Source organism: Pyxicephalus adspersus, chromosome 5 (assembly GCF_032062135.1).
Source record: "Pyxicephalus adspersus chromosome 5, UCB_Pads_2.0, whole genome shotgun sequence".
Lineage (NCBI taxonomy): Eukaryota > Metazoa > Chordata > Amphibia > Anura > Pyxicephalidae > Pyxicephalus > Pyxicephalus adspersus.
Window position 1 is genome coordinate 99,830,290 of NC_092862.1, and position 16,602 is coordinate 99,846,891.

The following is a 16,602-nucleotide window of genomic DNA, read 5'->3' on the forward strand; positions in this document are numbered from 1 at the left end:
TTAGAAGGCGATACATTGACACAGAGTGATTTTTTAGTATTTTGTTCAGAATCTTTTTTTTCTAGGTTTTTCTCGTTTAAAATTGGGTGCGTCTTATAGGCCGGAGCGTCTTATACGCCGAAAAATACGGTAACTTGAAACTAAGCCAATCCAACACTGGAAGAGTGTGATTAAGATTCAGGCAGGGTAATTTGCATGAAACGTGTATTTGATTTGCAAGTTTTCTTTGGGTTTTTTTTTTTTTTTGGCCATCCCTCATATAGATGATGCTTTGCTTAACTGCAGCAGAGTAAAATCAGGTGACCAACCTTGCTTTGCTGTCAGGCAGGGCTTTGCAGGTAACAATTCCCTTCAGGGAGCGTTAATCTTCTAGATTCTCTTACCAGTTCATCCTGCTCACTTTTCACTCCACAATTGTATTGCATAATTCACAGAGAAAAGAGTGTGGAACCAGTAAGAAGTGAAGTGGACCCAGGAGATTGCCACTCTCAGACATGGCAACTTCCCAGTGGGACATTTTCACAGCATTAAATCAGAGTTCAGCAACATGGACAGCTGAATTTTTAACTGTATTCTTTTACAAGAGTACCCTTGTTAGGTATCTTATGAATAGTGACAGGGGCCCTTTAAAATCATGTGCACAGTGAACTATGATGGCTTCCATTTCTGACCTACTTTTGAATATTAGTTGCCTGACATTCCTTGATTCTGAGTCACTGACTTGGAAAAAACATACAATAATCAAGTTTTCAGTCTGCTAATTTCTTTTAAATGGAACCTGGTACAAACCTGTGAAATTTAAATGCAGAAGCCAGTGTTACATGTAGTAAGCAGTGAAATGATGAGAAGAACTAGAGATATAGGTGAATTAAATAAAAGTATAAATGTTATACAATGATAAATAAATCATCCTTTACATTTCAGCACTACACATGTGGACAGCTCTTTACTTACAGCTCTTTAGAACAGTTTCCATCTCTAAATTTGAACAGTTTTTCTTTAGACTTTGTTTTTGTATCATATGTATTTTTTTAAAAGGATAAGAATGATAGTTAAAAATGTTCTAAATAAATGACTGAATGACTGAAGGACACATAGAACCATTTAAAGATGCTCTATAAAAAAGTGAATAGTAAGTTACAAAAGTAGTACATTAAATTCTCTATTTCTTATGGAACAGGGATAAAGAAATATACAATTCACTCTGTATTAGGTACAGAATACATACATTCTTCACCTGACTGATTTAATATTATTTTTTCTTATTAACTAATGTATAAACATTATGGGCCTGATTTTGCATGTAGATGAGAGAAGCTCTATTTTTTCTCCTATGAATTAGAAATTTGTGTCCACTGTTATCCACAAATTAGTAAGTTAGGACCTATATGATAATGTGAATATGAATTCACCAGCATGTGTATAAAGAACATGAGTGGATAAGCTATTAAAGCAGGTTTTGCCTGTGTGGACATTCTAATAAAGCAAGTTTAGCTTTCCCATACTGGACTATGGGAATGCAAACTGCATAGTTCTATTAATACACGTTTATGTCTGTGCCATCTTTGAAAATATATTCTGTCACTCTCAGTCACTTTAGGAAATGGTGGAAGATCTGCGTCTGATGAAAATATATATTGTTCTTGTGACCACAATAAATTAATTTTTTATCACTTTCTGTCCTGATAATAAGTGGAGGGGGAAATCTCTCCAAGAGGGAAATAGGAAGCAGTAACACCTGACATAGACCTAACCCATTTCTACTGATTGAAACAAAGTGCAAAGTTTGGCCAGAACTGGGTTTTAAATTGTTCTGGTAATAGTTTAAAATCGAATCTTTAGTGTCTCAAACGTTCCAAATTCCAAGGGGAAACTCTAAATGGAAACTCTGCAGGTTTTAATAATATAAGTCAGATTTAAAACTTACCGTACAGCTTCTCTCCCTTACTTTCCAAATGGGCAAACATAATGAGCCAATAGAAAGATGTGGAAAGGGTAGGTCAACTTTGGTCAAATTTTGGTCAAACACCATATCCAAGAATGATAGCTTTCAAATATATATATATATATTTATATATATATATATATATATATATATATATATATATATATATATATNTATATATATATGGAACCACCTAACTAATTTTGGGGTCAGCTTAGACACCTGGGTATGATGACATGTGTTCTTTAAGGTCAGCACATGTTCCTTTGAAAAAAAAATGTGTAGTAATAAGAACTAACTAAAATGACTTGTAACAAGAAAGCGACAAAAGAACAATTACACACATACAGAATCCAATTAATTTAGATAGCTTTTTGAATATACTCCAGTGACTTTGGTGACGAGAAATACATTTATGCTTACTCTGTAGTTTTCTAATATTACAAGCTCCCAATGCTCAGCAAGAAAAAGAACACCTTAAAGAAATGACTGGCATAGGTGCATGTTTTACTTTTTTGTGTATATTGGAAGAAAATTGAAAAATGAGCTGTAAGTAAAAAATTTGTATTCATACATCACTGCAATGCTGCAAATCACTTATAGTCATAGTCCTTGGCCTAAAATATAATTATTATACAAAAAAAAATTATGGTTTGTGAAATGAAAATAGGTAGTACATGTAAAGCATGTTTACGTCAGTCTGATAGTAAATGATTGCTTACACTAAACATAACAAACCAATAAAATCAAAAGTAATACAAGGACATAGCCATTAAGGGACAAAGGGCAGCTGACCCATGCCCCACATACGTCACAGTCAGTCTACCTCACCCCCCAATTTACACTATGCTGCTTAGAGTGCCTGGTCTGCTCTGAGATTTGGGTCGAGGGTTGGACAGTGCTGCACCACCTTATTAAACACTTTATTCCGCACAAGAGAACAGAACACCATCCAATTCTTGGCTCAAGTGAGCCATGGCAGACAGGATGTCGGGCAGATGGGAGGAGCCCAGTGACTTTACCATGCAGCTACATCTACTACTACCCCCCAGTGTGTTGAGTGTGGCTGGGGGGAGATAAAGGCCCATCAAATGCAATATTGTCCTGGGCCCCCAAACTTCTTAATACGTGTAGAAGTAACATTTAATTTTTAACTGAAGTTACATGATCCAAGAATACCTTTGGGAGAGTGCATAATTGTTAAGTTCAAGTATTTATGTCATAGTTAATGTCAATAAGACTTTCAAATAAACATTACAATAAAAATCTCAGCACTTTTTGGGGCTATTTAATAGTATGAACATTATAAAATGTTAAAATACCAGTGAAAGCCCATCCATACTGTTCTACTGTTATTGCAGCATTTACTTGTTTTATTTGGAACTGTGTGTTGTGTGTGCTATCGAGTGGTCTAAAAACAAGCGTGCACTAAACTGATAAATTTGACCCACCAAAATTTCCAAAAATAACTTGTGTTGTATGTTAACAGCTCAAATAAAATGAATGGGTCTGTGCACACAAGACATATCAACATGACTAGAAGCATGCTAAACACTCAAGTGGGCCAATAATGGGAAACTTCTTACAAACAAGTAATATAATTTTTGCAATATTCATTACAGATTCTTATCTGTGTTAATTCTATAAATATGGAGGTAAGCCATTGCAAAAACTTCCTGTAGCCAAGCAGCGTGATCTGCTTACTGCAATAATATGAGCAGCCTGAGTGCTATACAAAACAATGCATCCCCAGCATGTGTGTAGACACACAGCTCGTACATCACAAAAGATTAAAGCTTTACTATTGTAATTTTAAGGGGTGACTTCATTTTAGTTAAAGAAATGGTAAAATTTTAATACACAAATCATGTTGTGATTTATTGATATCTAAAGGTTTTCTTGCCATTTAAACCCGCAGTCAGCTATAATGTTCTAAAATGGACAAAAACAAAATGACAAATGTCACTTCCTTGTAACCTTGGCAACCGGGAGCCCTTTGTGTGGGCATAATGTTCCAAAAAATTATATTTCTTGTTCATGTGATTGGCTCACTGTTTTTCACAGCAGTTTGCCCCCTTTCACAAAACCAGACTGATCATATGGCCGAAGCAGGCAGAGAAATTACTTTTGTAGCAATTTTGTATGTGATAAATTAGTGTAGTCGTAGTCAGTCCTATGAAAAAGTATGAAATGAAATTACATTTTCAGGTTCAGAAGGGTTCATGTAGGGATCAAATTACTAGTTTACAAGGGTTTATGCACTTTAGTGCTATATTGACTGATTCAGTAAAGTCAGTATTAAGGTTAATAATCTGCTGATACTTGGGTCATGTTAATCTATTTTTTAAATTGGCAAGTAATGAGGTCCAGTATTAAGTCTACCTTGGGTTCAACCAATATTTTGTGCGTTTGATAGTAAACATACTTTATATTTACTTCTTGATCCTTTTATTGTGGCCAGCATGATTACAATGGCCAGTACTAGGGTTTGGCTATTTTTGGGGTATTTTGCTCTATTGCATTTTATTAGATTGAATCAAAGTCAGCAATCACCTTTCAGCATATATCATGCTGGCACTCACAAGGGAACCCAGAAATGCCGTGTTTCCCTAGCAGCTAAAGCTGACGCTGTATATGCAACTCTCTTTGGGAACTGTTGATACCCCAATATGGTAAGACGGCATGCATCTGGTCACCCCTTATTATAAGGGATTTCAAGTTCCACCATAGGTTTTCTCAGCAAACCCCTACATCCTTTTTTGTAGAAGAGGGTAAATGGGAAGGGCCTTCTACCCCTCAACTTGAGAAAAAAAGGTTCTATACAAGGGGGGTGGCAGGGGTATTCCCCCATGCCTGGATAAGGGTCAAGTTGTAATTTTAAAGGGGAATAGTTTGTCTAATAGCCTTAAAAACAGATAGAATGTATTCTTAGCAAAGTTCAGCCCCCATGCATTTCCTTGAAATTTGGCACTTGGGTTTGAGAAACAATACTTATTTCAAGGGATCAGCCTGACCCAAACTCAAGCCTTCCCCTATTTGGGTCTGATATATAAAAATGTTTTATTTAACTGCCAATTGCCACCTTGTATGGCATTATTGTTTTCACCCAACCACTTAACAATTTGCCATTGTGAATACCCAATAGAAAAGGAATATACATTTTCTTTTTAATTTAAACAATTATTTTTATGCATTTTGTTTCTTCACAGTCTTCCTTATTATGAATGTGGCAATGTGTGTGCTTTGTCTACATATTTGTGCTAAATGGTGGCCTTTCTTTTCTTAGTTGGGATGTATGTCAAAATATTCATCACAGGAGACTGCTGAAAAGCTGGACAATTGCTTTATGTGGGAGAGTTAATTTTTTCCTTTCATTACATCACTCAGTGTTTAACAATAGGAAGAATCTTAATGTTACTCTATGTGCTTCCTAAATGCATTACATTAAAACCTTACTCCAGAAAAAAAAAATTCCCGCAGTGGGGCTACCTCCCGTTACTGCAGGAAATTTAATATTTAGGCAATGTTTAAACTGGCAGTGGCGTGAGGGGGGAAGACCCTACAATAGCCTCTTTCCTTGGTGGCCAAATAGAAAATGAATTGGGGAGGCATTGAGTGGTTCAGTACTGCTCACTGCTGCCCAATGTCAAATCTACAGATGCTGATTTTTTAAGAACCAGCTCTGTCATGTGATCGAGGTGCTGGCAAGGTGTAAGCTGCCAGGAGCCACTCAGAATCTCTTGATCTCGCTGCAAGTCTCAACCTGCCTTTATTCTCTTGCAGATCTAGATGTACCATAGATTCTTCAGTATATAACACTTGAAGTGGTTTGAATGCCATCCTCTACCCACTATGATCCTCCCACCAGCTATATCCCTGGTAGGTTCCTTGTAGCAAATTTCTGATATAGTAGCTACAGCAGGCAGCCGAAAGATGTAGTCATCTGACGCACAACTAATATTATCAGATGCTGAGGATACAAGTAGCACCTTAAAATATATAGAGACATAATATATAGGGACATGTGATGCAAAATCAAGGAGATGAGCAACATTAGGCAATTGTAGGATGTTGGCATGTAACATATCTGGAGGTATCAGATGTTGAAAATTCCAGTTCTGCCACCCAAGAGAGCACAGACTGGATTCAATATAGGTACAAATGGCTGTATTTAAAGAAACATTATCTTTGTATTGGCAGTATCTTAACTGAATGCCATTAAATATTTTTCGCACTGTTTTCTTTGCGTTGAAAAGTACATTATCTGAAGGACAACAACATACCCCCGTAACACATATTTATTTTCTTTCCTTGAGAATTTGGCTTCATTTTCAGAATAATTACCTTTCTTTACTTCAAGTGTAACCAACTTCAAAGAGCCGCTAGAAAATAAGCAAACTGTTTCAGGTTGCATAGGCAGCTGGGTTTATTTTACCACATGCTTTTATGAATGATTGAAATGCTTGCCTGTTTAGGTAGTAATACACAACACTATAAAAATGTATACAAAGATGACAGTGTAAATTTTTCTTAAACAGTCATGGGAATATTTGTGGCAGATTTCTTTATTTCAGTATTCATTCATTGTTTTCATGCAAAAACAGTCACAGGGCATACAAATGACACATATCAGTTCTGCAAATATTTCTCAACATGCAGAAATGACAGCTGATTGGCATGGATAGTCACATGCAGGTTGGTATAATTACCTGCCAGAACAATTCAAACAAGGAGGAATGGGGCATTACCAGCTGTGAATGCATATTAATTCAGCATTTAATGAAAGAGAAAGGATGGGTTCCAATAGTTGCATTTGCAAGGACAGCGATAGAGTTCTGACCATGTGCTACACAAGCTGTCAACTGTAATACACTTACTTATGACAGTAACAACCAATTAGGTAACAAAAATAGTAGAAGACTTTTTGGAATTTATTTTTGGAAGGGTAGTAGTTCATAAATACTCTTTGGGTGGGTGAGTGTTATGAAAAAGGAAGAGACACATGACAGAAGTTGAAGGACACCAGATAGGCCAATTGGCCCCTTGAAAGTGAAAAAGATCATCTCAAAGACCATTACAGCTAAGTGTACCTTTTACTCAGAATTAAAAAATCATTCAGTTATGGCAAGAGTTGGAAAAAAACTCTTTTGGCATTCGAATTAAACATAAAAAGGGATTCCACACACTTCCTACTTTCTGGAGCCACTCCCTATTTCCCCCCAACAGCGTTCAAAAAACTGAAACCCCCGGGCCCTCTATGTGATTGGGCTTCTGTTCACTTCCGAAATGCACTTCTTCCCATACAATGAGAATTTAAAAGCAGCTTAAAGCAACTTAATTAAAGGAGACACCAAAATGTACTGGCAATGTAGACTACTCTACTCTACTTAGATTGTGTTTAGTGAAACTAAATTCTACAAATAAAAATTGCAACCAAACAGGTCCTTTATTGCAGATAGAACAGGCAATGTCCCTTCTACAATAGAACAACCTACTTGTCTCAATTCTTTACATGAATGAACCTGTTCCCATTCCATCACAGATGTTGCCATCTTCTTTCTTCTCCTCTTCCTGGTTTTGATCTTCAGCCATCTTGATAGGCCGGGATGACAGCTGTTTTGCGTCGTTCCTGGCAGCCCTGGTGGCATACACAGCTCAGCATTCTTTACAGAGTAAGATAGTGATCAGGCAGGTAAATACAGTATGTTTTTTTGCAGAGGAGTCATTGCCTCCCTTTTTCTGCAATAAAGACCTTCCTGATCACAAATGTTTAAAGCGGGATTTAGTTAAGCCAAACAAGGAATTTCTTTTGTTCAGTCTCCATTGGTATATTATATATGCCTTTATGTATGTGTTTTTATCTATGTAATATTTGCAAAAAAAGTCCCTCCCAAAATTTCAGGGAGCTTGTAACTTCCTCTGCAACTATGTCACTAATAACTAGGGACAGTTATTAGTTTATTTTAGTGGAGGGCACTCATCTACGTTATTTGAAAAGAATAAAGTATTATGCAGTGCAAATAATACAATGAGCTGTCTATAGATAGAGCGCTACTAATCTATAGATACACTGTAGTGAATGAGCATTGTCTCCCTGGGGCAGAAAATGTGTTACTGGAAGGCTCACCAGGTACAAATAAAAGGAGACACTTCAGTCTTTCATGTAATTCATTTAGATGTGCTCGAGGAAAATTTCCCAGTTGAATGCCTAAAATATGGTAGTTGAGGACCGTGATATATAATGACTGGGTTGAAGCAAAGATGGCAGGAGTCTGTTTAAGGCATAAATAATTATTGAGCAAAAACTATGACAAAAAATAACACTTTAAAAAATTAAAAGCTATTTAAATGGTATCATTATTAATGTATGCATACAGGGGGGTATTGAGGGCACCTTTTATCTTATTCAGTTGCAATAAATGTCTAATAAGTAAAGCAGTGGTAATACTTTTCATGTGCCATGTGAAGAGTCCTAAATAACCTGGAGAAATGTAGTTCTGTTAATAAGGAAATGCATTAACAACACAAAGAGAGCTATAGGAACACAGCTTTATGTCCTAGAAAGGTGGGTGGAATAATGGATGTGAAAACTTTTGGAAATACAGGGAGTGATAATACAACAATGTGGCTTCTGTATCTATCCGTAAATCAATTCCGTAATTTTGGTAGCTCTAATACTATATCCTATATATTAAAATCTAGACCTAGGGAAATTTTGATTTAAAATTTCCCCTTTTACTTTAGTAAGTTTGCCACACCATTATATTTTTTAAAAACAGAATCATTTTAAATAAAGTAGCTAAAATGGTGAAAATGATTGCCTGTATGGAGATCTGAAGATAAAGCTTGTGTTTGCTAAATCAACAAAGCTGCACTGATGGGAAGCATGAGCTAAACATGCAGAATGGTTGTTACCAGCTTGTTAACTGTATTGTAAAATGGGGGGAATGTGTTTTTATGCAGATGACATTACTTTAGGGTGAAGGCAGGTAGAATAGCTATATAGGAAATAGGGGGTTGGAAGACATTTTATTGTATGTTATTCTAGACTGACTTTTAGTAAATACTTCTAAATGAACATACATGTTCTATGTTTGTAAAGTCTATTTTTTTGCCATAGCAGACAGCTTTGTGACTTAAAAGTGGTGTTATACTGTCATCTCCATGTATCTGAAACCCTGCTAAAAACCTTGCTTATACAAAAATGGTATAAAATAATAAGTCACAATGTCAGACAGTGATAAGTCACACTGTCATATTTCCAAAACATGAGATCTGTTCTCCTTATGACAGACAGAACACTTCTAGTAATGATCTTGCTAACGTATTATGTCAAAGTCTTGTCAAGTCTCGTAGACTTGAGAGAAACTGTGGACTTGGGGTGCCATGGCTGACCTTGTCTTTTGACAAGAAATGCCAATTGTATAGATGTCAAGCTGTTCCCTTAGCTTTAATACTTTGTGTATGACTGACCCAGAGCAAGTATGCAGATTGTGTTTTGCTTTTACTTAGACTTAACTGGTTGCAGGTATGTCCACTAAGGGAATTGAATTCTAATGAAACCACTAGTAAACAAAAAAATCACCTTTATTTTCATCTAGAGTTGCATTAATTTCTTGCCAAGATATTAGGCCCAATTTATTAAAGCTCTCCAAGACTGGAGAGGATACACTTTCAGCAGTGAAGCTGGGTGATCCAGCAAACCTTGAATGGATTTCTTAAAAGTAATTTGCTATCAAATATTTTCAATCCTGGACTACATCCATTCCAGGATTGCTGGATCACCCAGATTCACAGCTAAAAGTGTGTCCTCTACAGCCTTGGGGAGCTTTAATAAATCAGGCCCAATGGGAAATCCTGTGTGATTCAGAAAACCTGAAATGGGTCTGGCCCAGAATTGAAAACATTTGCAAGGTTTGCCGGATCATCCAGAATCTCCCATATTAGTCTATCTTCTCCAGTCTTGCACAGCTTTAATACATCAGGCCCGTTGTATTGATGATGGGAGAGTGGGATTGCCGTGTAAGGTCTTTTCCAGCACATTCCAAAGATTGGGGTTAGGGTCTGGACAATTCATGGCTGAAAGTGATGTCTCATATTCTCATACTTTCCAAACCACTATTTCACAGTTTGAGCCTGATGAATCCCAGCATTGTCAGCCTGGGATTTGTCTGTGCCTTCAGGGAAAAAAAAAACATTGATGGAAGATTTGGTGATTCAGTATGTTCAGGTCAGGTCAGGTTCTGCTCAGGTCTGCTGAGCTCATTCTTTGGGCACCTAACAATGCTAAATATAGATGCGACCAACTAAAGTAGCCCCAGATCATTCCACTGCCCCACAGCCTTGGGGACTATCATTTTGGAATGTATTAATGCATACTTGCTTATTATTGTTCATTAGCATCTGCAATCCTAAATGCACAGTACAAGATTTGTGGTATATTCACAGGAACACAAATTTGGAATGTTTATTTTGCTTTGAGGACTTCTACCCCTTGTTCCATACCTTACAACTTCTGAAGACAGGGAAGAGAAACACATTTCAGCTCAAAGTATGTAGGCAAATGACACAAACCTTTCACCTTTTCATTCATTTTTTGTTGCATAATAAATAATAACACAAAATTGATCAGGTAAACCAACAAGAGCTTTTTTCACAGTTGTATTTCCTTTATATTAGCTTTAAAAAAAACAAATGGAATTATTTAAAAACTGGGTTGAAAATCTTTTTGGAAAATAAAAGTGGAACTTTCGTTTAAAAAAAATAGATTTACCTTTACGGGTGAAAAGCATTCGATCCATCTGCAAACCGAGTTCAGTAGATCCCACGCTGTCCCAGCTTCCTTCTTTATCCTGGTATAGAGAGGACAGAGGGTGGGTCCATCTTTCTTTTTTTCCAGCTTCTGTTCACACCACTCAATCTTGCACTAAGTAGGTGCAAAACTTGAAAAAAAATTCCAGAAAGTCCCTTATGACGCATGCCTGAAAAGAGCAGCCCCCAGCTTCCTAGGATATGTGAGATATGTTAGACACTTGGATCTGAAATAGAGACAGTTACACCAAATCAGGGGCAGCTGGAAGACATACCAGGATCCTATACCACTCTCCCACACTCTCTTCTATTTTATTGTTAAATGCTAGCTATGGATGGGGTTGTAAGGGTCATTCCTCTAGGAAAGAAATATAGATTGAGACATGTACTGGAATGGCAAATCTAACCTGTTCCCTGCAATTGACACTGTGCTGATTAGGGTTAATCGGAACTCTGGCATGCTAAAAATTACTCACAAGCCATAGCTATCACAAAACTAGATAGTATACTGATGTCATATTGACAGAGGTTAAATAGCATGTGGAAAATAAAGTAGGTCTTATTGATGTGGATCACTGGCACGCTGCTGAAATCACCATTGGATCAACAGTTTGCAAAATAATTCACCAATTTTCATGGTGTATTACCTCTCCTTTGCCCTTTGTTGTTTTAGTATCAAGATATCCGGCTCCAGATATCCTGTTCTAATTTAATTAAAACATCTCCATATAAATCCAGTGCAAACATATTGAAGTGCATGGAATATTTGATCTATTGGTATCTATCTCAAATTTACTGAATTTATTGTTTAAAATTTGATAAAATTTGATGTGCACTCTGTTTGGTATTGTACAGCTGAAATATATTTTCATTCCTTAATTCTCTTGATGAGACTATTCCTACGGCCATCACGGACAAGACTGAAAAAGCTAAAGAATCAGCAAACTGAATCATTCCAACTTCTGTTATAAGATCTGCTGTTTATTTTCTTCTTACTTGAATGCCCATGCTTTGCAATGCAGGCTGATTATTTTCAGTTGAAGCCAGCAGGCACAAAGCCACCTCATTACCCTTTTACTGATGAGAGGTAGCCTCTGAAAATCACTGCAATCTTTCTATACGCTGTTATACTTCTTCCATGATCTGTTACAAGTCCAGGGCCCAGTCACCGAAAAAGGAAAGGTTCACAGACATGCCTTTTCTTGTTGTTTGCTAATGTCTGTGTTCATGTTTCTGCCAATTATGCAGTTTAAAGAAGCTAATCTTGGAAACAACTTTAGTTCTGACTTTCTTGAGTTGAATGTCTGCTATTAGGCTTGCCATACTTCACCTTTTGAGCAAATGGCTCATTCTGTCACAATTTATGATCTGTTTAAGATAATTGGAACTAATTATTTAAACTGCCAAAATTTATCTTTTGGCATACAATGCTGACAATTTAAAGTTTGTCAATTTGTAAAGCAGTTTGTTTTTTTTCTTTGACAGATGTGTTCCCAATAATTGTGAACATGGTGGTAAATGCACACAAACATGGGATACCATTACATGTAACTGTGAAGGAACTGGGTACACTGGAGCAACTTGTCATAACTGTGAGTATAAAACTTTTTATCTTTCATGTGTTTTTGTTATAAAAATGCTGCAGTCAATTTTTTTTAGGTATTTCATAGAGTGCAGATCGAGTTAAACCCCCTGGTAGGTGTATATAGTGCTATATGTACCACTTAAATTGTATTTTCACTATAGGTAAGTTTTTAACTTATGAAACAGAATATTTAAAACTAAACACACTAGTCTGTTTTAGAGGACATTAGGAATGCTTGGATTTATGTTCTCAGCAAGGATTTATTTTCCTATGACATGTGTAAAGTGTGTTTTTAGAGCATTTAATCTTTTTCGGATTTCAATCTATTTTTGGACTTTTTGAGACTCCTATGAGAGGACGGTGGGAGTAATATACGACAATTGTAGCTTTGTCTTGTTTTTTATCTCACAAGAATGACAAGTAGGTAGTAGCTAAAAATTTACTGACAACTGGACAACTAGAGGTGACTGAATGTTACATTGAAGAAGATGGAACATTCAAGATCTGTGTAGCTCTCACCTTATTCATAGATGTCAATTGTGAAAGGTGGGAGTATGTGGAGACTTCATATCATTCTGTTCTGTTCAGCCAAAATGCTCTGCTATTTATTAAAGATTACTATTTATAGTTCTTGCTCTTCAGTTATCTCTTGTATATCTCCTGCATGAATATGTCAAAAGTGCAGCATATTTAATAGATTTAGGAACAAGCTCAAGGTAGCCCACATACATTTAAAATAACTTATTTCTATCCAAATATAATGTACCCAGAATTTCATTGGACCTTTCTGTTTATAATTATTGTTTTAATTATATTACACTGGAGCTCTAAGGGGTTCAGCAGATCTACATTTTATTTTAATACACACAGTCACCCTAAATATACCAAATCCTTCATAATATATGATTGGTTCATTTATGTGCCCCTGATGGAACAGAGGGACAAGGAGCTTATAAGCAGCAGCTGTGGCTGGCATTGACAGGGCTCTGACACTTCCAGAAATGTCAGATACATTTGAAGACTTTCATGCTTCGAATATGAAGTTAAAATATTAGGCTTTTATTAAAAAAGTAGGGAACCCTGTAAATAGTATAATGGCTCTGCAGCTATAAGGCCTAATAAAAAGATCTGGTAACAGGGTCTCTTTACCAAAACCAGATATAAAATTTTAGTAGTTTCAATATATTTCTGGTTTAAAAACAGATCTAGGGATATGACACCACACATCTCTCTATTTTGGATCTCTGATATCAATGTTAGATAGTCTGTTCATTTGCATTATTATTATTTACATAATATTATTAACACAAAGACCAGAAATGGACAAAATGAATCTATAAAATAGTTAAAGGAAAAGCTTACATTCTAAAGATAAAGTTAAAAAAGGCAGGTGCTAGTACCCCCTAGACACAGGCAACTTAGCCTTCTACTATCCAAATGTCAAATTATGAACAGCACCTGATCTCTAAAATACCCAATCTAGCTGCAGAAATAAACATTGGCACTAATATTTTTTTATAGAAGACCACAACATTGGCCTTCACAAGCTTGTAAACTCAGAGCTCCCTAAATTTTTAAATAATAACCAAAATTCCTGCAAGATTTGATATTTTTCTTACTACTGGAAGTTGAGGCTGCCCACCATTGTACTATATCAACCTCTTCCCTACTGAGACATTTTAATTTTAAAATTTCATATTGACTTTTTTTATTGATCATTTTTTTTGATGGGACATCAGGGGTTATTAGTCCTCTAATGTCTTACCTACCCCTAGTCCAGCAGATGACTAAAACATCTCTGGCTTTTATCCCCAAGAACAGTTCTTGGGGATTGACAGGTATAAACTGAACAGTTCAGGGATGGTCTGTTATAACATAATCATTGATCATCCCCAGATGCACAGTGCATCAGTTACCAGTCCTGGGCTCCCATGAGCTACAGATGAATCTGTGAACTGTCTCTTTGGGTATGAGGGGTGCACTATACACCGTCACCACAAGTGGTATGCTCAGTGGCTGTGCATCTACTGGATCACGTGTCTTAAGACCAATCACTTTTATGTATATAAAAAATCTTTAAATAAAAGCAAATAAGCACTAAATATTTTGATCTTATGCACCTTCGAATTCCTTGAGATTAGAAATCAGCATTCGACTGCTGTTAGTTTTTGAAAAGTAGCTTCATTAAAAGAAGAAAAGCTAATCCTTGCATTCTTGTACATTTTCTCCAAGCATTATGCTCAGACACCTAGAACAATACCAAACGGCAATAAAACAGCTGTACCTGTTCTGTGGTATCAAAGAGGATTTAAAGTCTCTTGTTCTGCCTTCCATCTAACACTAGAATAAAGCTATTGGATTACAATAACATAGGTCATCGGGAGACAAATGGCCTGAAGAATTTTGCCAGTATGATGCAACATTGGTTTGAATGTAATCCTTTTCTTTTGTTATTCTTTTCTGAAGGTATTCAAGATTTAACATAAGCAACTTAATTACAATTTTAACTTGATGTTTGTTGCAAACAGTGAACAGGCTATGACTGATTGATCATAATAAAAAAAAAACACATTCTCAAATTTACACCTGTAAAATTATAATATTGCTCACTTTAAAGTATAATTTTAGTGATAATAATAAAAGAAATATCCTAAAGAAATCTTTTTTTATCACACTGTGTCTCTAGCTGTTCTTCATCCCCCTACTACTGTTTTTGTGTTAAGATTTTTTTGTTTGCTGACATGACATCCACTAAACATAATAGGACCAACTGACATAACCAGCAAGAGATCTTTTGTAGATATGCTAGTATAGACTAAAGAAAAATGTGTGAAAGTAAAAATAAAAATCACCACTAAATTTTATAATGAGGTTTTATGCACTTTAAATGTTTTTTTTTTATTGTCAGCTGAAATAGTATTTATCTAATTTAGTTCACAGCAGTTTACAAGCTTTGTTGTGGGGACAGGATGTTACAGGAGGCTTTTTTATGATACAGACCCAAAAGCTTAATGTATGTTCAGACCAGTGGTAAGATACAGCTGGGAACAGTAGACATCTGGGAGCAGTTTTATGCAAACACTGGTGTGGGTGCTTGTAGACACAATTGCAAAGCTATTTAAGAATAAAAAAAAATTGAAATAAAATGGTGTTATTTAAACAGGGCAGCATCCTGCATTGATTCCATGTATTAAGCCAACCCAGCCTTCCCCAGCTGCCCCCATTATGGAGTTACTGAACACAGTGACCCCAGCACCAAGCTGGGTAGCATTGTGCATTGTGTACCTGTGTGCATCCAAACCAGCTGCTGGGCAGAGCTTCTGTCACTGTGCAGAGAGAGAGAGAGAGACAATGGGCCTGATTTATTAAAGCTCTCCAAGGCTGGAGGGAATACACTTTCACCAGTGAAGCTGGATGATCCAGCAAACCTGGGATGGACTTCTTCAATGCCATTTGCTATTTGCTAGCAAATGCTTTGAATCCCGGACCAGATCCATTCCAGGATTGGTAGATCACCCATCTTCACTGATGAAAGTATATTCTATCCAGCCTTAAAGAGCTTTCATAAATCAGGGCCAATATATCGTCAATAAATCTCCTATTTGGACATGTCTGGACCATGCAAATGTTATCTTTAGCTTAAAAAAAATACTAATAAAATTGGTGTGGTGTTGGTATTTCTATGGCTGATTTACCAAATCCTGGGATAGGGTACTATGCACATCCAAGGTTTACAGGTTCTGCTCCACAAATTCTACACTGGGAGCCCTACTTGTCAGTGCCTAAATGTATCTCCAGTTGCCATTCACACTAGAAGGACAACACACAGAACGTGGTATATTGCAGCATGCATGCATTTTGTAAGTTTCTTTAAGGTGCCATACACATTGAATGACATTGCAATGCGCCAGTAAACATAATATGCATTACCAGAACATTCTGGTGCAAATGTACCTTAAAATTTAACTTGTGTGGCACATAATCTGTCCTCAGCCTTTTTATTATTTTAGATAGAGCAGGGGCAGTTTTTTTTTAAACAATGGTTTACTGATGTCTTTCTTGTCCTGTCCCATTGACAGCTAAATCACTCTACTTCTTGTAAGGGTGCCCCAGGTACAAAAAGTGAAGGAAAATCTCCCTAGTGATGTTACAAACAGTATAAACAAACTTAACATGTTAGTCTCTAACTTTTCTCTTCAGTGCTAAAAATATATTTTTGTTGCTGTTGTTAAGCGTTAAAATCTGACCACTATTATTTAAA

General features: G+C 36.3%; 1 protein-coding gene across 1 annotated transcript in view; it reads left to right on the plus strand.

The window, feature by feature from the left end:
• Nucleotides 1–16,602, plus strand: part of CNTNAP2 (contactin associated protein 2) — a 902,024-nt gene that overhangs the window by 582,168 nt on the left and 303,254 nt on the right. The window contains exon 11 of the mRNA XM_072412254.1: nt 12,242–12,348. Within this exon, the coding sequence (XP_072268355.1) occupies nt 12,242–12,348 (107 nt within the window). The remainder of the gene's footprint in view (nt 1–12,241; nt 12,349–16,602) is intronic.